Raw genomic sequence first — 20,742 nt, 5'->3', positions numbered from 1 at the left:
TCTAAAAAATAAATGATCATCATAACCTTATTTTGGAGTATTTGAAGACCAGCCTTTGCCAGTAGATAATTTTAAATCATTTATCTCAAATTTTTACTTCTGTACTTCTAGTGATGTAATAAGCTGAGTACTTCTTAAGATAAATGTCTTAAGAAAGAAGTCAATTACTTTGAAATTGTATGGATTTTTATATTTGATCCATCAAAATGCTTCTGAGAATTACTTGTCATGCAGTTAACTGACCCAAAGTCACATTCAGCTTCAAGAATTACAGAATGTTTCATAAATTTTGCTCTAATTTTAATTTTCTTGATGCGTTGGTTATTTTCCCACATGAAGACTGGAAGTGTCAGAGTAATAAGTATGTAAGAAAAAATAAATGCTGTCTTTAAATGCTGGTGAAGCCTCACTGTGGACATTTCCTGTTTTGTGTGTGTGAAACTGCTTGACAGAGGACTATTTATGGCATCATAAGACCACAGTTTTCAAAGTTACATCAAAACATAGTGACATCTGTTGCAGTGGGTTTTTTCACTAGTTTTAAGGAAAAAGCCTACAGAGTTCAAACTATGTTTATATGTACCTTTAAATAGCAAAACTTGGGAGGTAACAAGGTGGAAATTCACGTTTTTTTTGGATGGATCCATTCTGATAATCGAGAAGTAAAGTGGTCACTGAGTTGCCGTCATCCTTGTCTGTTTTGTTTTTTGAGACTGGGTTTACTCCATGAGATTTGCTTCCATTCTAGGATGTCAGATTATTTATTCTTCTGCCTGGCTGGCACAGTTTTGCATGTCATATGATATAAAGGGATCCCAGGGCTTAGTAGCTGCAGTTACCTGGGCAACCTTGCTCAAATCTCTTTTGAAAATTCACTGTATATTAGGTCTTAGTTCTTGGACAGTAAAACTCTGCCTGACTGTATTGTCATCCTTGAGTAAGATTTCCTTGGTAACCAGGCAATAAACTGTGAACAGGAGCAACTGGTTTATTTCCTATACTTAATAAGCTTGCTATTCATATCAAATGAAGCATCATCTGCATTAATATCAGGGGGTTTTATAATGGTGCCACACTGGTGTTTTGAGGCAATCTTCTGATGCTGAAGCAGTGATGTGATCAATATAAACAAAGTTGGAACTGACTGTAGTAATTTTAACTGGAGACTGGTGATGAGGAAATAAAAATATTTTGAAGGCTTCCTATATTAGACTGTAAGTGCATTGATAAAGCAGAAAATTGTAGTTTACACTTGTTCACTATTGATTACCAGATTTTTTTTGCAAGATCTTCCTCTTTTTAAGTCACTCAAAACAAGTTTAAATGCAAGCATGCATCTTGCTCTAATTAGTTTTGTCTTATTATTTAAGTTCCAGTTTGGTTGCTTGCCAGATCATGATGTGACTCATGGCTGACCTTTGCTGAGAGTCAAGTATGCTGCAAAATTTTGTTTAACATGAAATGAGCTCATGTTTTTTTCAGAATCACATACTTATTGGGTAGGGATTGTTTTTTCATTGCATATTTGAATTGAGATTCTCAGGCTTAGCCTTGAGAGAAATTCTGTCACTGAACTTAATAAGTTGGTATCTATTTCTCTAAGCCTGTTTTTGGCAGAGTTAATCATTGGTTAGAAAAAATACTTGAGCAGAATCTGTTGGAAATCTAATTTTATGGTACTTTTCCATTTTTCCTATCGAAAACTTAATTTTGTCTGTGAATATTAAGACTTATTTTATGCACACGTTTAATGAAAATGTTACTGAAGAAAAAAATGCCTTTAATTTGTACAATATTTTTGAAGTCCTGCCTGTTCCTCTGAGAGTCGCTCAGTTCTTGTCTGCTGCCCTTGACTTTTTCCATCAGCAATTGCAGCTCATTAGTGCAGTGCCTGCCTGGTACTTTTTCCAAGTAGAAATGAAATTTCTCAGAATCTTTAGGCAGAACAGTAACAGTTGTACTGCAGATCCACGACTGCCAAGTTTTTGATTGAATTCACTCAACTGCATTATCTGGAAGAAGGCTTTTATAAACTAAAACCTGAATTGAAAAGTGATCTGGAAAGCTGCTTTTTACCAGCCTCTCTGATTCTGTAACAGGATTTAAAGGAACTAAAATGCTAGACCAGTGTTTTAAGATACAAACCATGGAGACCACAAATCAATTTGAATCTTAGCAGCTTTGAAAGTATTAGTCCTTTCTTCACCCATTTCTGACACCTCTTTTTGGGGTAACACTTCTGATTTCATCTTGCTGGACAAAGACCTGATCTGATTAAAAATTTGGTGGTGATAAAATTCAAGTTGTATGAATTTGAATGCCACACACAAAGTGAACATAGTTTTGTTTGCATATCTGCACAAAAGCTGTCCCCTTCTAAATAGTCTTCAAAAGCTTTTTTTTTCTAAAGATAAAATAATTAATACCTTTAAACCAACACCTTCATAGAGACACCTCAGTTATGGCAAGACAGGCTGAAATGAAGTAAAGTGTGTTAGTAGTTGAAAACAGGAATTGTTGGCCTCCAGAAATCTTTGAGTGACTCCACATGGCACAAGTCTAAAATTCACAGAATCCCTGATTTTGGTTTGCATGCTGCTAAAAGTAAGAGACTTAAGAGTAGTTTCATTTTTTGAATCAATGTTTTTAGTGTGACTTGTCACTACTTCTGTTTTTCAGGAGTCTTTTTGAATTGCTGCTGTTCTTTGGAAAGGATGAATTCTATGAAGATCCTTTGAAAGATATTTTAGGTTCAATCCAGGTAGTGTTGCCTACTTTCATTTAAACTTTAATATTCTTTTAGTAGATGTAAAGACAGTTTTTGTGACTGTATGACCTGGAGGAAATGTGCCATTAAAGTGAAAGAAACTTTGTTTATGTCTATTTAGAGCTTAATGTCATTCGGTTCATGACATGAAATCTCACATTTCCCCTCTGGTTTTAATGAGTAAATTTTAAATTGAAGCTTCATCTCAATGAAGTCTTCAAGTTAGCATAAACATGGATTGGTCTGTTCTTGGGTGGATTGGGACAGAGTTTTCTATGTCTGTGTAAAACTGCATAAGATAAATGACCCTAAATTAAGAACTTGTTTTGCCAGGTAAGTGTGGGGTTTGGTTTGTTTGGGTTTTTTTTATACCTGAATGGATTTTTAGGGTTGTGCCACCATGAGAGGAAACTTTGTAGGGAAAGAAAGGATGAGAAGCTGGGTTGGGTCTCTATTAATTCTGCCCATGGAACTGCAGTTTGAGAAAAAACTCTTCCTTTGCTGTTTTTATGTTGATACCTGTCTATTACTGCTTCTCCAAATTAATGTGCCAGCACTGTTTCTGCATCAGTTGTGTAATCAAACTGGCAGTGAAAAGCAGGTAATTGTATGTGGAGGGAAGCCATATTTCTGCTGCATTTTTTTGTTTCAATATTAGATAACTCATTACTAAAATTTTCTGATTAGATTAATGGTGTTGTTCATGCTTTTACAGCAAATAATGCATGGCGATGAGAGGGAACTTGATGTGAAAATAATGGCTGGCTAAAGCATTCCATGATATTACAGGCAAACATAATTCCTGTTATGCAGAGATCTGGAGAAAAATGATTGCTTGAGGGCTGGTGACTCATGGCTTAAATCAGTTTTTCCCCTCAGAAATCACAAATCGAGCTCAACATGTCTAAGTCTGTGCAGGATGCCATGAGGTGAAGGCTTGTCTCAGTGTGTGCCAGTAATATCTCCAATCCAAGTTGGTTTTGCATTGTTATACAAGTGGAAGGCTCTTTCTGAGGGCTGTAGAAGCCATGAATTTGACCTTCAACAGTTCTGTATTGCTATTTGTAGATAATATCAGTTGTTGCTTTAGGGCTTTCTGTATGGTCAGTGAAAGACTTTGTAGCTCAAATGACTGACTGAGGAAATACTCAGCCATGCATGGGTTTCTTGGTTTGTATCTTTGGGATAATCTAACTGTTTTAGACAAGATCTTTTTTTCTTTCTAATTGTTTCTCTTTGTACACTTAGGAATGTCAAAACCTTCTAAATAAATACAGGAATCTGAACCTGGAACTAGTGACTCGAATCATTCGAGATGGTGGACCATGGGAGGATCCAGTATTACAAGCAATTCTTAAAGCAAAGCCTGTGTCACAGGAATTAGGTACTTCATTTATCACAGTAATTTTCCAGAGTACTGAAAAAATGTGTTCAGTTTTGCTTTTTAAAATTATGTGGGGTCAGGTGTTATCAGCTGGCATTGTAGTATTTTAACTATTTTTCTGTAGTAAAATGTGCTGGTCTCTTTTTTGTTTGAAAGGAAGCTGAATTTCTTTGCTAATTTAAGTCTGCTTTTATAATGTAAAGATCATATTTGTCATTTTGTATCACTGGCAGCTATGGAGTAGTTAATAAAATTCACAGGGTGGATTTCCCAAGTCTAAGTGTACACTTAAAGCATGGAGACAAACTTGACTTCATTTAGACTCCTGAAATAACATGAGTGGAGAGGATCTGATGTGTATTTGTCTCCTGGCACTCTGACTCATTTAATTTTTCTCTTCACTTGTAAATACTTGGTCTTGTGGCTTCTCTTGGTTCTGTGTCCAATGATGCCCATGGCTACATGTGACAGCTGTTTTCTGTTTATGGGTATGTAATTCCTGGAGCTGGGAAAGGTGCAGTGCATGGGAGCAAAATCACTGGAATGTTAATGAAAGTTCCTAGGAGGAAAAATACCCAAGCTACAGTCAAGTCTTTACTAACATGTCAAGCAACAGTATTCCTCAGGGGACCTCTTAAAAGTTGTTTTTAGTTTGATAGTGATGGAAAATGCCAGCTCTGCTCAGTTATTATGGTGTAGTGCCTGATAGAAACTCACCACTGTGTTTGTGTCAGTGTGTTCATTGAGAGAGAGGAAGAGCACTAAAGACAGGACAGCTCAGTGAGCTGCCTCCTTAACCAGAACAAGGGTTTTGATAGCAAATTAACATCATTATGCCTTTGTTATTCTGTCTCTTTTGTAAGCAACTGCTTGAGCAACAGATTTACCCATGATTTTTATTAGATATCTCATAAAGTTCTGGTCAAATAAGTACAGAAACGAAATGAAAACCAAGATGAACCTTGTTTTGTTCTGCATCCCATGATTTTGGTGATTATGATAAGGAATTAGGTCTTGATCTCCATCTCTCCAGCACAGAATTAGTTTACTCCTTTGCTGTAATGATTCTCTTGGTCACCATGAATCCTCTCTATGATGGGTTACAGTTTGAGGATGTTTGTTTTTAACCTGGCAAAGCAGGAATGAAACCTGTTATCACTAGATGGGCACTTTGTTTCTGGCTGCATCTCCTTTCCCTCTGCTGAGAGATTTTCTCTCCTTTTACCTAGATATCCTCACACACACCCTTGACACATCTCATCTTTGCTGACAAACATTTTATTTTAGATAATTTATATTTTGAGAGCTTGTTCTTTCTTCCTCTCACTTCCTCTAAAATTTGATTCTTGTCAAGTCTTACACAAAGCAAACATCCTGTGTTGCTTTATAGGCTTGCAGTGTGTATTTTGAAACTTGGCCATGTGGCTCCCTCAGGGGTTATTTAAATAGGAAAACCTGCCTATTATTGCTGAATCACCAACCATTCCTTGCAAAAAATCAGTTTGTGCGAACTACCTAATCCTGTCCTGGATTCATTAACTCCATGGAGAAGCTTGGCCAAGACAAACCTCTCTGGGTCTGTCTCTACAGGAATTGTAGTAAACTTTGAGATGTCACAATCTCTTTGGAGATGGCTGGAAACAAAGCAGTCATTGAGTTGAAAGAAAAATAGTAGGCTTGAAACATAGAACAATCAACTTGTAATGGACTAGGGAGAATAAGGTGGGCATCTAGAAGAGAACATGACAGAGGTGCAGTCAGAGGGAGCAGTTAATGAATTTCTGAGGTGCTGGTTGATGTCTGTTGCTCTAAAGCAAATTGCCTGGGTAGCAATAAATGTTGTTTCTTAGTGTGTCTCAGGCTTGGCCAAACACTATTGTAGCTAGCAGTTGTCTTTGGTTTGGGGGGGTTAGGAGAGCTCTGTGTGCTGCCCTGGGAAAATAGGACAGGCCAGGACAGGGAGGGAGCACTGCCCTGCCAGTAGCATCAGTGAAACTGTGGAAACAGAGGAGGCTGTAGGAACCCCCATCCTTGATAGCTCCTGCTGGCAGTTGTGTAGGGTGTGGAGATGCCCTTCCCTGGGAGAGGAGGCTGTCAGAGTCTCATTTCTGGAGCAGAAGGGACCTGAGAATTCCCCACACCAAACAGGAATAAGAACAGGGTGAGCTCTGCAGTGCAGTTCCCCCTCCTTTAAGGGAAAAGGGTGTTATAGCCACTTGTTAGATGGGCAGCATTTCCTTACCATTAGCACTTACCAGAGCTGAGTATTTCCAGCCTTATTTTTCAGTAATGCTTGCATACAAAACAGAGGATGTAGTTTATTATCCTAAGGGTGCTAATTCAGTAAAGGAGAGGCCTTTGCTTGGCTCTAATGACTTTTCCATATAATGACTTTTTCTTGCAGTTCATCACCCCCATTAGACACTGGCTTGCCTTTTAGTCCTCTTGTTTTCTGAATTTGTTCTCTAAAGTGCTAAAGGATAATGGGAATGAGATGTTTCTTTCTTACAGTGCATCTGTTAACAAATCAAATTGAAACCTGACACCTTGGATTGTACTACTTAAATGTTCATTAGCATGGAACACTGCTAGCTTGCATAAAAATAAAGATGCTAGCGGAATCTTGGGTTTGAGTGTAAGAAATTATTTCCATCCTTAAAAAAAAAGCTTTATCTGAAAGGTTATTGTACAAGTAATCTCTTCATTTTGGGGGAAGAAAACTTCTTTGTTCTGATGGTAGTTTTTAGTAACCATTTCTGAAGTATTGCTTTAAGTTGCTTGTAATTAATACAGATTCCTTCTAAGGGATGAACTTGCAGCCTTCACTGACTTTAAATTGACAATCTCATTCTTTCTTTCTTTCTTTAAAACATGAAACTCTAAAGTACTGAAGTTGTAGCCTTGTAGCTAGTGATATTTTAACTTTAAATCCACAGAGATACTACAATCTGTATGATCTTTTATAATAAAGATGCAAAGCATGTCTTGTAGGTATTTCTGAATTTCCATTTACTTCAATGTTGAGTATTTTCAGTATCTCACTTGAATTTTTTTCATTCAAATATTATGTTTTAGAGCTAAAAACCAGATTTCCAGAAATTAGGAGCCAGAATTTAAAGGTATTTAGATAGAAATTGTGCCCAGTAGCACTTTCAGAGGAAGATATGTTTTCCAAGCAAGCAAGATTGAGGCATTCAAAGCTTCTTAAGGCAATAGCATGTGAATTGCAGTTAACTTTATTCATCACTTTGAGGTCTTACATTTTAATGGATAATGAGTATCTTGAGGTTTTAAAAAATATTTATAATTATAGTTTTGGAGGTGATGTCAATCCTGTGCTTCTGACAGTCTCACATATTCCACTGCTGAGAAAGGAGGGAATTTTCTTTTTTTAAAATGCTTACTTCTGCTTCTATACAATATAAATTTCACCAATCCTTTGCAGCACCTTGTGTTAACTTGTTAGAAACAAAATACTGAATTAGATTATTGTTTAAGAAAAATAACAATTTCTGTTTCCAAGCAGGACAGATTTCTTATGGTATTTAATTTAATATTTTATAGACTTTTTTTAGCAGACCCTTTATTTTTTCTTAATATTATTTGTTATTAAAGACAGCATTACATTTAGATATATTTGTTGTTTGGACTTCATATTCTAATTGCCTTTAAATCTTTCTTTTCTGTGCAGTTAACAAATATTTAAGCTCTGAAAATCCACTGTTCTTTGAACTCCGTGCCAGATACCTTATTGCCTGTGAACGCATCCCTGAGGCAATGGCTCTTATCAAATCTTGCATAAATCATCCAGATATCAGTAAAGATCTGTATTTCCATCAAGCTCTTTTCACCTGTCTTTATATGTCACCATTAGAAGATCAGCTATTCCAGGAGGTATTGTTTGTCAGTATACATTTCTTTTTTAAAATCAAGTGGTGCTTTATACTTGCTGTGTACGAGTTGTCAAGAGGAGCATGTGGAACTCTGATTTTGTGGACCCAAATGTCATAAAATCAGGCAGCCCACACTGGTGTTGCTCAACTTAGTGCTGGCTTAAGCTTGGAAAAGTTGAATGTGAAATGCCTACAAATCTTGTTGACCTAAATGCAATTTCTTGGTCAAGTATTCTTGTAGATATAGTCCCTAAGTATTTTGTAACTTCATTGTATTGACTATTTTACTATTAACAATTTTAGTAAAAGCACTTGAGCCTAATTAATGTTAATCATACATTATATAGTTTTGTTCAAGTTTTTTAATGATGCCCCAATATGTACAATGACACTTGAGCTGATTTGATTTGAGCTCTTTTATCACTAATAGCACTTAGTAGATAACAGTGCTTTTCTTAACCTTGTTTTAAGAACAAGCCACCCAAAAGTGGCAAGAACAAGTGCTTTTGTGTTGTATTTTAATTTCTCAGACAATTATTTTTTAGAGTAATGACCATCAGAATATGAAAGAGCTCGAAATCCCTCCAAAATCTTTACTTATAGATGTACACAAAAACCATTTCAAAGGCATCCTGTGTTAATAGCAATTCCTGAAGTTTTTAGTAGAGCAAGATCTGATTGGTTTTGATTTCATGTCAGCAAATTGATCTAAATTGATTTTATTTTAATTGTATAGCACTTGTTGAGGACTGATTGCAAGAGTGGAATTGAGATCATCTGCAACACTGAAAAAGAAGGGAAGACTACCTTAGCCTTACAGCTTTGTGAATCCTTCTTAGTCCCACAGCTCCAAAATGGGGACATGTATTGTATATGGTAAATACTTTATTTCTGGGGAAGCAGCTGAGCAGAAAATACATGCTTATTGCCAAAATGAAAGTCACCTAACTTAAAAATACCAGATAAACAGTATTTTTAAATGTACCTGGTGCTTCTGTTGTGCCTGTCTGCCCTTTTACACACAGTCATATACAGGGTAGCCTAATAGTTCATAACTCTTTGTTTACTATTTCCAAGTAACAGAAAAGTGGAACTTTATGTACCCTACCTAGAAATGTAGCATTTATTATTTGCAAAATGCAGTCTGTAGGCTTAACCATGTAGATATTTTGCTCTCTAACTGTAGTGTGTCACCAATGTGCCTAAAAAGAGAATGTTTGGTGCTGAAAATGTGCTGTTAATTATGGAAACTTGGATGTCATGAACAGAGGTATCACCTAGATGGAGTTGTCTAGAAAACATTGAAGATGTCTTCACACACATTTAATTATCTTGATACCTGAACTTGGTTTTAGGGCTAAGAAGTGTTTTTTAGAGTGTTGTCAACAAATTTCATCATTCTGAGGACTGAAAGATGACTAAGGAATATAATCCTGCCGAGCCTGTATAATTTCTGTAACTAAAGGAAGATCTGCATTCCTTGATAAAATATGCTTTCTTTGTTGATGTAGTTAAAGCAAAACATCCTAGCAAGGATTTGATAGAGATCAAATTTTCAATCTGTCTAACTAATTTTAATATTGAGTTCAGAAGCTGCCTTGGATTTTTGTGTTCACAGATTCCAGGAAATCAAAAAGCTTTGTTGTCTTGAGAACTAATGAAAGTTAGATATGATAATGTTTACTTTGATATTAATGTTTTTCCTTAACTACTGGGCTGTAGGAGGAGTAATTGCTCAATCAAAACCATTGGGATTATGATAATGGCATCCATTATAGTACAATGTGTTAGTAATAGATAGTGATATTTTTCATCCAGTCTGTCCAGGAAAAGATGGACAGGACTGTTCAACCAAAAAGGTAGAGTTTGTGTGAGCTCAGTGGGAATTGAATCCATCTTTGCTGATTCCAGCCCAAAAGCTGCATCTCCCTATTTCTTACTAGGAAGTTACAAGTGTAACCTCCATAAATTAATGCTTTCTGATTGGGGGAGTCAATCTTTGAAGAAATGCATTTTCAATACTGTAATTAAAACCCTTTTTGCTGTAGTAACATGTTGACCTTGCTCTTACCCAGCTGATCATTGAGTTTTGCATCGTCCATTTTTGAAATTGCTGCTCAAAGCAAGATGTATCTCTTTTTGTTCTGACAAATCAGATGTTAAAGATGAAATTCCAGTAGAGGCTCAAGTACTGTTTGATACCTAGATTTCAGGGAAATAATCTTGGCATCTCAGTACTTTAATTTATTCAGAATATAGAACTTGAGGATCTTTGGAAGAGTTCAGAGCGGTTCTGTCTGTGCAGCTCAAGCAGATGTTTCATTGTTCACAGATGCTGAGCCTTAACAGTTGTGTTCCCAACAAGAACTCTGTGTTATACTTAATATCTCATGGAAACTGCAGCAAAGCTTGTGAAGGCATGATTATGCTGTAGTCCAGTTTTTTGAAGAAGTAGGAGCCAGGTTAAATTAACCTTCAGAGTCTATTTTTTCCCCAGGGAAGATTTTAGTGTTTCCAGCACAGTAGAAATCATCTCACCTTATTTGGAACTGAGGGCCTTGCAGATCTAACAGAGATCTAGCTGCTAACATTACAAGCAAAGATAGGACACCAAAACAGATGAGAGAGGCTGTAGCAAATATCTGCTATTATACAGCCATATGAAATCTTCTAGCTAAAACCATTAGCTGTCATCTTAGAGGAAGATGAACGTTAAGCAGCTTGGTCACAAAATTCAAATTTTCACTGATGTCAAGAATTAATTCTAGATTCAGATGAACAAATTATTTTTCTGAAATTAAATCATCAAGCAAGCTGTGTTTGGTCATACTAAAATTTTTTTGTGTGAAATAATGGTAAGAAATCAATTTATTATACTTTGTATCCAAGTGTTGTGTCTTCAGGAAGATACACAATATTTTGATTGAGCAGGCATAGATGGCCTTCCTTCTCTGACAGATGATTTTTAAATGCTATTTTGGCTGTTTTCAGGTGATTCCTATGCAGTAAATTCAGTAAGTCAAAGAATTTTTACCACAGGTTTGATCAGTCTTTTGGCAGAGCATGTTCACTACTTACTAAGAGCAGCAAAGGGTTTAGATCCAGCTAAGTTAGGGAGGGTTTAACCATCATTTCATGTGGCACACAGTGGCTTTGGTATTTTGTAGGTAGTTAAGAGGCTGGAATGCATGGTTGCCTCTGGTAGAGAGGTGCTGAGTTCTGTGATCTCTCAGTAACAATTTTAGTGTTGAAACTTGCTCTGAAATTATATGAGGCAAAGCAGAGAATGAGATGGATTATTGAATTGTAACATACAACAGCAAAACTACTCAGTTCTTACTTCTGTACTTCAGGTTGAGACTTCTACTGGATTGTTAAGAATGGTTTAGTGCATCAAGACACTAATTTCAAACTTGTATATGAAGTTTGCAAATATGTAGAATTTGGGTTTCTAGCCTGGTAAAGGCAGAGGTGAGCAGTTTGTATCTTTAGGAAACCAGAAAGTTTAATTTTTTTGTGTGTAGAGCTGCTTATAGGTGTCCCTTTTCAGTTTCCCCCATAAGCTTGATCTTTCTTTCAACTTTAGTTCTCTTGGATTCTGAATGAAAGAAACCAGTCAAGGTCTCAATGTCAAGCAGAATTCTAGAGCTGTCCTGAACTTAAAAGTGGAGTTGGTTTTGTCATAGGCAGTTCTGTCACTTCTTTCAGGCTCTGAGCTCACTAAGAGAAGCTTAACCTCAAAAAGTTTGTCTGACTCTGGAAATCAGCCAAATAATTTGTTAGTAGCCAGGTTTGTTTTGAGGGAGGAGATTGCTGGAGTAGAAAATTATCTTCCTTCAGAAAATCAAAGTCAGTGAGTCCTGCTTTCATTGTAACACTGTGGTGGGATTTCTCCTGAGTCCTAAGTAGAGCTACCCCTGTGTGAGATCTTAGTGCTGGCAAATCTTCTCATGACTAAAAGTTAGCCCAGTTGCCTTCCTAGGTCTCTGAATTAAAGTGCACAAAACTTTTATGCTGTCAACTTCAGTTAGCTCTATTTTATAGGCTAATGCATCACTTGTGCAGAGTTTAGCACTAATCTGTTTACATTTCCTTTGCTCAGGCTGGAATGTTATTTAACTGCAGATCATGAAGATGTAGGATAGCTGTAGAACCCGAAACTTTGGGATAACTGCTCTAGGCAGAAAATTGTGCTGTAGTAACTGGAGAACATCACTATTTCCTGCCACATCAGGAGCTTCCTATGCTGCTTCCACTTATCACATTCAAAAGCTTCTTTTCCTGAAGGACTCTTCATTCTTGTACTGGAAGTGACTTAATCCCAAGAGCACACAGATGTTTATTGCTTGTGGTGTTGAGGGCTAGGTGCTGTTCTGTCTGATTTTATTGTGCACTTCTCTGAAACTGAGGTGAATACATGAATGTTTTGTTGAATATTTAATTGCTTGGTGATAGGAGATACCCTGAATGCTTTAACAAAGTAATTAAGTTGCATTTTCCGTTGTGCACATCTTGGTGTTAATTAGGTCAGTATTACACCCTCAAATATGATTTTAATCACAGAATATGCAAATAATTGTCTTTAGTAATGCATTGTGCTTAGTGAGAGTGTTCTAAAACTCAATGTAATTGGAATATTTTATTCTCTACCTAATAGGGACCTGATCTTCATTTGGAGTAAACTGCAGCTCAAATCTAACCCATCCAAACAAGTATTTGTGGACCACTGCTACCAGCTTCTAAGAATTGCTACAAATGTCAGAGTCATTTTCCCTTTCATGAAAGTCATTAAGGATGAAGTAAGTTCTGTTGGTTTTTGCCTCATCCAGTTTGTTTTTGATAACCAGTTAAAGAGAAGTGGTGTTCATATTGTGTAATGACCGCTTTCGGTGGAAAGTTAAAAAAAAAGGGGTTAGGGAAGGACAATATTATTCTTAAAATTTTGTCAGGTTCCAGAATGGGCTTCAATATGAAGATTGCTTGTGTGGTTTTAAGATTTTTTTTTTTTTTAATTGAATTCTGAGTTTTTTTATTTCTGCAGCAAGTTTGAGGAATAAGTCCATGGAATAAATGTGAATCGTTGGGTTGGGGATTTTTTTTTTTTTCAGGCTGACCTCTTAAGGAAATAGGATCTGTGTAATTATATGTACCCTTCTTCCTTGTTAAATTTTGAGTCCTTTTACCAATTCTAATTATAACTGGACAAAATGGCTTAATATAGCATAAAGGAAAAGGGAGAATAATACAGGACAATACATGATTTTTGCTTCAGAAAATTGTGCTGTATTTCATGCTTCCGATCTCGGTCTTGTTCTGCCCCGTCTGCAAAAGATGTCATGTGCAATGCTTTGCACGCAGGCCTGAGATTCGTTTCCCAACACATGTTATTTGTCATTGACCTGACTTAACAGAGCTCCTTCATATTTTATGCCCTAAATGAATTCTAAATTATTTTGTCAGATCTAAATGAAATAATTTGTTGCTGTTCAAGGGAATGTATTCTAAAATGCTTGTGGGGAAATCGATAATTCTATTTGCATCTGAGTAGTCTTATTTTTTTAATAATCCCCTACTTATGGAGCGATGTCTGTATTTGTTAAAACCCAAATACAGGAGGTATTAATTATTTCTAAATTTCCTGTACCTCTTTTGACTTTAATCTGCTGCCTGTTGGGCAGACTATTTCTGATCATTCTCTATGTTCATGACAGGGCCCCCAGTTTAAATTGTGGATTAGGAATTCTGCTCATTAGAAGGATGGGTCATCAGTTTTGGAAAATGAAGCCTTTTAGACTTCTTGGCCATGGGTTGTTCAAAACTGTCAGCAACATTACCATGGTTTTAATGTAATTCAAGCGAGAAAGGTTAGAATGGCCAAAATATAGAGGAACTGTCCAATTACAGTGTGAAGCAGCCTAGGTAATGAAAAGGCAGGCAGAAGATATCGATAGATCAGAAATGATCTCTTGCAGTTCTGGTTTATATCCCCAAATAATTGTCTTTAACTACAGAGCTGCATGGGGCAGAGCTGGAACTTCCTAGCTGTACAGCTTTCAGTGCAAACCATTTTTGTATCTGTATTTATAGTCTTGTTTGAGCAATATTTAAAAATGTTCATGTCCTTGGGTGACGTTCGGTAGCAGGATGCTTTCTGAACTCCTGTTCTGCAATAGATGAATATAAATATGTGGGATGTTTGGGAATTGTTTATGTACACTATGATTTCTTTCTTGCAGGTTGGTGAAGATGGCCTTCAGATTTGTGTTGAGATATGTGGATGTGCCCTACAGCTGGACCTCCGTGAAGATCCCAACATGAAAAGTCTTATTTATAAAGCAATCGCTCATTTTCTGCCGAATGACTTGGAGATCCTCAGAATTTGTGCTCTCTCCATCTTTTTCCTGGAGCGCACCTTGGAATCTTATTACACTGTTGAGCACTTGTACAAATGTGCAGATGAAGAATACAATGAGTGCACTAGTTCTGTTCAGAACCGCGTGCGGTTCGAGTTGCTGCCCATCCTGAAGAAAGGATTGTTTTTCGATCCCGAGTTCTGGAATTTCTTGATGATCAAGCAGAATTGTTTAGCCTTGTTGGGGGATAAAGCCTTGGATGGCTTGAGTGAAAGTACACTGGAAAACTCTCCTGCAAACACAGAGAAAACAGCAGATTACAGGGCTCTGGGTGAGGAACGTGGCTGTTTAACAGATGTCAGCAATGGGGAGCTTGACCCTGGAAACTGCTCTGGAGCCCGCTCCAAAGGAAATGCCAGAAAGAACCACCAAGCTCTTGAGGCATCCAGAACTCTGGATCAGACTGAACCAAGGCACCGCTGTGTGATCTGCAACAAAGAGTTCCTTGGGGATCACATAGTGAAACACGCACAAGCTCACCAAAAAAAGGGCAGCTTCTCCTGTGTGCTCTGCACCAGGAAGTTCAGGCAGAAAGGACTCATGCTGAAGCACTTAAGGAATCACGTCAGGAAGATAGAAAGGCAGCATCTTGCTGCAGCTCTTGAGGCTGGTCAGGAGGCTCCTGCTCTTCATGAAGTGCAATGTTGTAGTGTTCCTGTGTCTCTTGAAAATGGGAATTCTGAGGGTTCCAAAGATGCTGAACCAGAGGCTACAGTAGCTACAGTAGCTCCGAGTTCTGATCAGGTCCAAGAGGAGGCTGAGAATGCAGAACAGGTTTTTGAGGCAGTGGAAAACCATCTAAGTGACCAGGATGATGCTACTGAAAACAGTAGTGACAGCTGTTTTAATAATGTTCCTGATGCTTTGAGTACAGAGAGCTTGCCTGAGGATGATGAGAGCTCCAGTAAAGAGTCACCCATTCTGCATAAAGTGAATGGAGTGTTTTGCCCTCAAAAAGATATTGATGCTTTGGATGAGGAAGGAACCTTTAAGTGCCCTGCTAATGGTTGTGCTAGAGTGTTTAAAAAAATAAGGTTCCTCAACAAACACGCCAGAAAAACTCACCCAACTGATCTGAAGGTGCAGCAGCATATAATGAAATGGAATAAAGGAAAATGCCGCTTCTGCCAGAGGAAATTTGCTGATTCTCAACATTTTATAGACCACCTGAAGAGACATGTGTATCCAAATGTTTACTTTTGTTTACACTTTAATTGTAATCAGAGATTTAAGCTGTCAACTGAGCTTGCAGAACATATAAAAAGTCATAGTGTATTTAAAGCTCAGTGCAATTTCTCAAACTGCTGTGAGCTATTTGAGGAGCTCCCTTTGCTGTATGAACACGAGGCTCAGCATTATTTAAATAAAACCCCAGAATGTTCAGAAGATGCAAGTGAAAAAGATTCTTCAGATGATCCTTCAGAACTTTGTAGTTACCAAGATGATGATGAATCTGTTAATGAAAAAGAAACTGTAGATTTACCAATTCCAACCTGGAAGTCAAGGAAAGATTCTGCAGAACCAAAGACATATATTCAAAGTGTGGAGAAGAAAGCAAATAATGTAATTCACAATGGAAATGAAAGCTCATCTGAGGGTAGTGCTCCAGTTTTAAGTTTGATAGACCAAAAGACACCTGTGTTACAGCCAAATCCTGAAAACTGTAATGTTGTTAGTGTCCAACTGGTCAATGGGCACAGTGACCCAGATCAGACATCATCCAAGGCAGCCCAGGTACCTTTGGACAGAGTAGCAGATGAAACAAGGACAGAAAATGGGTCAGTGTTACCAGTTTTACAGAATTGCCACGATGCACCACAAAATAATGCCCCTGCAGTCTCACAGGTACCTTCTAAACCAAATCAGACAACAGAGACTACTTCATATGGTGTCATCTTAACAAAACCATATGTCAGACCATTGCCTCCCAGTTACCTCGATGAACGTTACATTAGCATGCCAAAACGGAGAAAAATTTTGGCAGATGAGGTAGATGCTTACTCTGAACAAGACAAAATTTGTAGCAAATCAACAGAAAGATTTAGATGTGGCAACTGCTTGACCATCTACTGTAATTCAGAAGCACTTGAGGCTCACCTTGCACAAAAGAAGTGTCAGACGCTCTTTGGATTCGATTCCGATGATGAAAGTAAGTCCTGCAGTCCTTCCATGCTGGTTTCCTTGGCAGTCAGTAGCAATCAGAAAATGGTCTTTGCAACAGGAATAGATAAGACACACACTAACTAAATCACAGTACTCTGCTAAATTGGAAGTTGAAATTGGACATGCTGTTCCAAATAAGAAAGAGGTGGTGAAAATTCGTAGGCAAACTTACGGAAAAGACTTCTGATAAAACAGAATGGGGTAATTCAATCTGTCGTTCCTTGCATGTTTGAAACTAACTATGGTGAAAAACATAAGCAGTGTTCTAGATTAAGAAATTATTTACATTCTGATCTTTTGTCTTTTACAGGTGCCTGATTCAATGTTGTGGAGAAAAGTATCAGATCAGGAGTGGTGTAAGGAAACACTACATGAAGCAGCATCAGTTTGTCTCCCAGTTGGCCTTAATCATGAAGCAGTCTCAAATTCCTATAGAAAAACATGACCTTGATAAAGACAAAGCACATTTTCTAGACAAAACTCACAAAGGAGTAATAGGAGCTCTGCAGGTCTTGAGTCCAGAAAAGTTGCTACAAAACCCCCAAAGTACCAGTTATCAAAAAAAGCCATGTTCATCCCAAATGTATGATTGATGCTTAATGGCACAGCTTTTCTAGCATGAAGGTTGAAGGACAATGAGGCATAGAGGTGAGCAGGCAGAGGAAGTAGAGGTGTTCATTGCCTTGTGGAAATCCCATCAGCCAGTTCTGAAAGCTGCTTTAGTTTGTGTGGTTAATGGTTATCTGTCCACAGAGCTGAGATGGAATCATTCAAGGAGGTGTTACATTCTTACCTTGTGGATAAATGCATAAAGAAACCATGCATTCTTTTATTTTTTAGGTTTTTTTCAGTCTGAGTATGTGAGTCCATTATCTGCTCAAAAGAATGGAGCTTGTTTCATAAACTTCTACTCAGAATCCAAAGAGGAATGTGGAAGGAAATCTTGAGCTAGATGGGATGCTGGAATAGCCAAAAACTTGAAATACAGAACAAGCAGGAAAAAGTGAGTTGATGTGCTATTTTGTGAGACTTGCACACAGTCGAAATCAGATGTGTGTAAGAGAAGCCCTTTGCAAGGCTGAAGTAAAAGTGACTCCTGTAAAACATCTGCTGTAGGTGTGGGAAGACCAGCACAAGTGATAGATTGTGTGGATAATAACAGCAGCTGATGGAAGCAAATTTGGAATGTTGAAAGGGTTAAGCTTGCAGAGTTAAACTAATATTCTGCAAGCACAGAGGTCCCTCAGCTGTTGGTAGGACAGATGAGAACTTGAGAAGGCAAACAGAAGCAGAGCACATCAGGTTGGGGTGAGCAGTAAGGTCAGGAAGAACCTGTTTCACATCTGTTATGTTGCTTAATGGTGGTGGGCCACAACTCAGTACTGTCACTAATTATTCATTGTCTAGAAGGGAGAAAACAGGAGTCCTTTCAATCCTCAAGACACATGGCAATCAATCCCATTTAGTAGCATCCCTTGAAAGGAGAGCCTTTCCCAAAGGCTGGTGAAGGAGTTACTTAAATGTTAAGCACTTTATTCACAATTCACTGTTCACAGAAACAATCACAATGTGAAGACAGGAAATAGGAGTTCTTCAGTTCTATATGGAAAACTGAAATACAGAAGATTTTGAAACCAAAAAGATGCCATTGTAATTTTTGGTCTTCCTACCCTAAGGCAGAATTGTGGCAAACATGCACATTGTCCAATTACTGTACAAATTTATCCTCTAATTTATCTCGCACTGTCTTGCCACATAATATTATTTTTATTTGGGATCCTGTTCTATGGAAGTTGTAGTGGGATTGCCGGCAGGGGAGGCACAGGGGCGAAAACTGATTTTCAGAGTCATTCCAGAAATGTATGACGGCACAGAGCAACTGTTCTGCTCAGCTGTCACTGAAGAGTTCATCACAGTGTGTGCAGGGCTTAAATCAACAGGTGGGTGAAAGTTAATGAGTAAAAATCAGGGGGTGCATAAAACCCCCTGTTCTTTGTAGCAATGGCTCACTCTTGCATACCCAAGGGCTTCTCTGTAAGATTGGCTGTGAAGTAGTTCTGGAAGATAAACTCAGTAGTTCAGTAATGCCTCTGCTGATAATCCTCTGTGGAACTAAACAGGTATTTGCATTAATTCTGCTTTCTTTCCCCTTCCTGCCAGGTAAAAAGAATGCAAATTCGAAATCATGCTTTTGAGTTGTAGAAGAGTTTTGCCTTAACTTTGGGTTGGATTAACATAAAAGGTTCTAAAATTATGATCACAGGTATTTGTGCATTACATGAATCCCAGTTATGGCCCACTTCCAGAGATTTGTATGATGTTTGAGGCACCAAAGAATTTTTTTTGCAGTTGCAAAAAACCTGATTTAAATGCATCATTCATTATATATACATATATACACACTATATATATATTTACATGTATAAATACATTAAATTTTTTAAACATAAAGTTAATGGGGTCCTTATCAGACAAATGCACTTTCATGTTTTTTACTTTAAGATACCAACTAATTTTTAAGGACCTGGGTACTGTGTTGAATGTTTCCAGGCTCCCCCTTCTTTGCTTGACATTGCTTAAATATATTTGGGAGAAAAAAAAAGGTTCATTTTAAAGTATTACAGTTCTGAAAATCTAAAAAGTGAGTCAACAAAGATACAAAAAAGATGTTTCTGTGAAATCTTTTTAATGTACCTTTTAATCTTTGGTGCTTTTTTTGCCTTTTCCGTGGAGCTCCATATGTTTGAAGATGCTTTAAAACATGATTGAGACTTGTATTATCTTTGGTTTAAGTGTGTAGATAAATGCATCTGTGTACATGCATAAACTGTGACCATAATTTTTTGTACCTGCATTAAAGTAATTTTTGTTCCAAGATGCTTTTCTGGGACACCACCCTTTGTTTCTCTCATGTATTCAGTGTGTACACTCTGGAAAATAGGAACTATGAATTCTTACATAGGTGAAGATGAGCATCATCCTACAATTATCAGGAATCTGTTAAATTGATGTAAAGGAGCAAGTGGGTGGTAATGTTTTAAAATAATTATTTTCACTTCAAAAGACATTGCATTTTCTGTAAGCTACTCTCTGATACCTGTTGGTATTCTCAGATAGTTGCAGTATTAAGCAACTTTAATCAGAGGCAAAAAGATACTTGGATCATGTGTGGAATAATTCTCCATGCTTTTTAAGGATTCTTTTATTTTGAGTATTACCCCAGACCAAGCCTGGAACTTCTAAGGCTGTAAACAGGTTACAGGTCTTAAAAGTTGGAGGTTTTTTGGCTGTTTTTTTTTTTCCCAAACATAAAGCATTGTGTGATGTAATTGGAAATCCTTGAAGATGTATCACTTTGATTCAATGAATCCTGAAGTACATGTGTAATGTAAGCCTCCAGCTACCCTAAAGCTGCCTGAAGTTGTCCATGAGCTTAGGAGCCTTGTTGGATCAAAGTTGGTGCAATTAATAACATTCCTTCTGTTGGGTTTGGACTTTGCTTTTCAGAGTGTTTCCTCTAACCACATCATGTTTCACTGTAAAGGTCATGGAATTTCTAATTTCAAGAAGCTGCCGCTTGGTGTAGGCATCTTTCACAAAAAAAAAGGAATACTGAAACTAGGTTGCAAGTGGTCATATCTGTGGGGCAAGGTCACTGGTACTTTGGTTATTTAGCCATATTCATAAAAATTATATGAATTGTATAGTTTGGATAATTTATAACATTAAACTTTGTGATTTTAATATCACATGGAAGGTTCAGCTGTACTCATTTCTTTTATTGTTTAACACCAGTGCTATGGACAAAAGACCCAAAGGGGGTGGTAGTGTTACTATTTTCTTAATTTATTTGGTACTGTATAACACCTTTCTGATTAAATGCAATGTATGCATTTTGGGACTCTTAATTTGTAAAAGCTGTTACAGGTTCAGCAAGAAAGGAAATTTGTGCTTCCTTGTTGAATGTTAAATTATTTTACTTTGCATTTTATATAAGAGTACAAATTAAAACTGAGCCATCAAACTGCAATAAATCTACAGTAGTGTTTCATTTTAAAGACCTTTTGTACTGTACATAGATTTGTTCAATAAAATATTGTCTTTGTTGTTGATAGAAACTGA

At 37.3% G+C, this 20,742-nt stretch overlaps 1 protein-coding gene across 1 annotated transcript in view; it reads left to right on the top strand.

Annotated features, from left to right (window-relative positions):
- The window catches only part of ZNF654 (zinc finger protein 654), a 29,933-nt gene extending 9,191 nt beyond the window's left edge, over nt 1-20,742 (top strand). Inside the window, exons 3-9 of the mRNA XM_036387770.1 lie at nt 2,680-2,761; nt 4,016-4,151; nt 7,843-8,045; nt 8,781-8,920; nt 12,702-12,843; nt 14,281-16,606; nt 16,931-20,742. Of these exons, the coding sequence (XP_036243663.1) occupies nt 2,680-2,761; nt 4,016-4,151; nt 7,843-8,045; nt 8,781-8,920; nt 12,702-12,843; nt 14,281-16,606; nt 16,931-16,938 (3,037 nt within the window). The 3' untranslated portion in view covers nt 16,939-20,742. The remainder of the gene's footprint in view (nt 1-2,679; nt 2,762-4,015; nt 4,152-7,842; nt 8,046-8,780; nt 8,921-12,701; nt 12,844-14,280; nt 16,607-16,930) is intronic.

Source organism: Molothrus ater, chromosome 2, assembly GCF_012460135.2.
Source record: "Molothrus ater isolate BHLD 08-10-18 breed brown headed cowbird chromosome 2, BPBGC_Mater_1.1, whole genome shotgun sequence".
Lineage (NCBI taxonomy): Eukaryota > Metazoa > Chordata > Aves > Passeriformes > Icteridae > Molothrus > Molothrus ater.
This window is presented reverse-complemented; position numbering and strand designations above follow the sequence as displayed.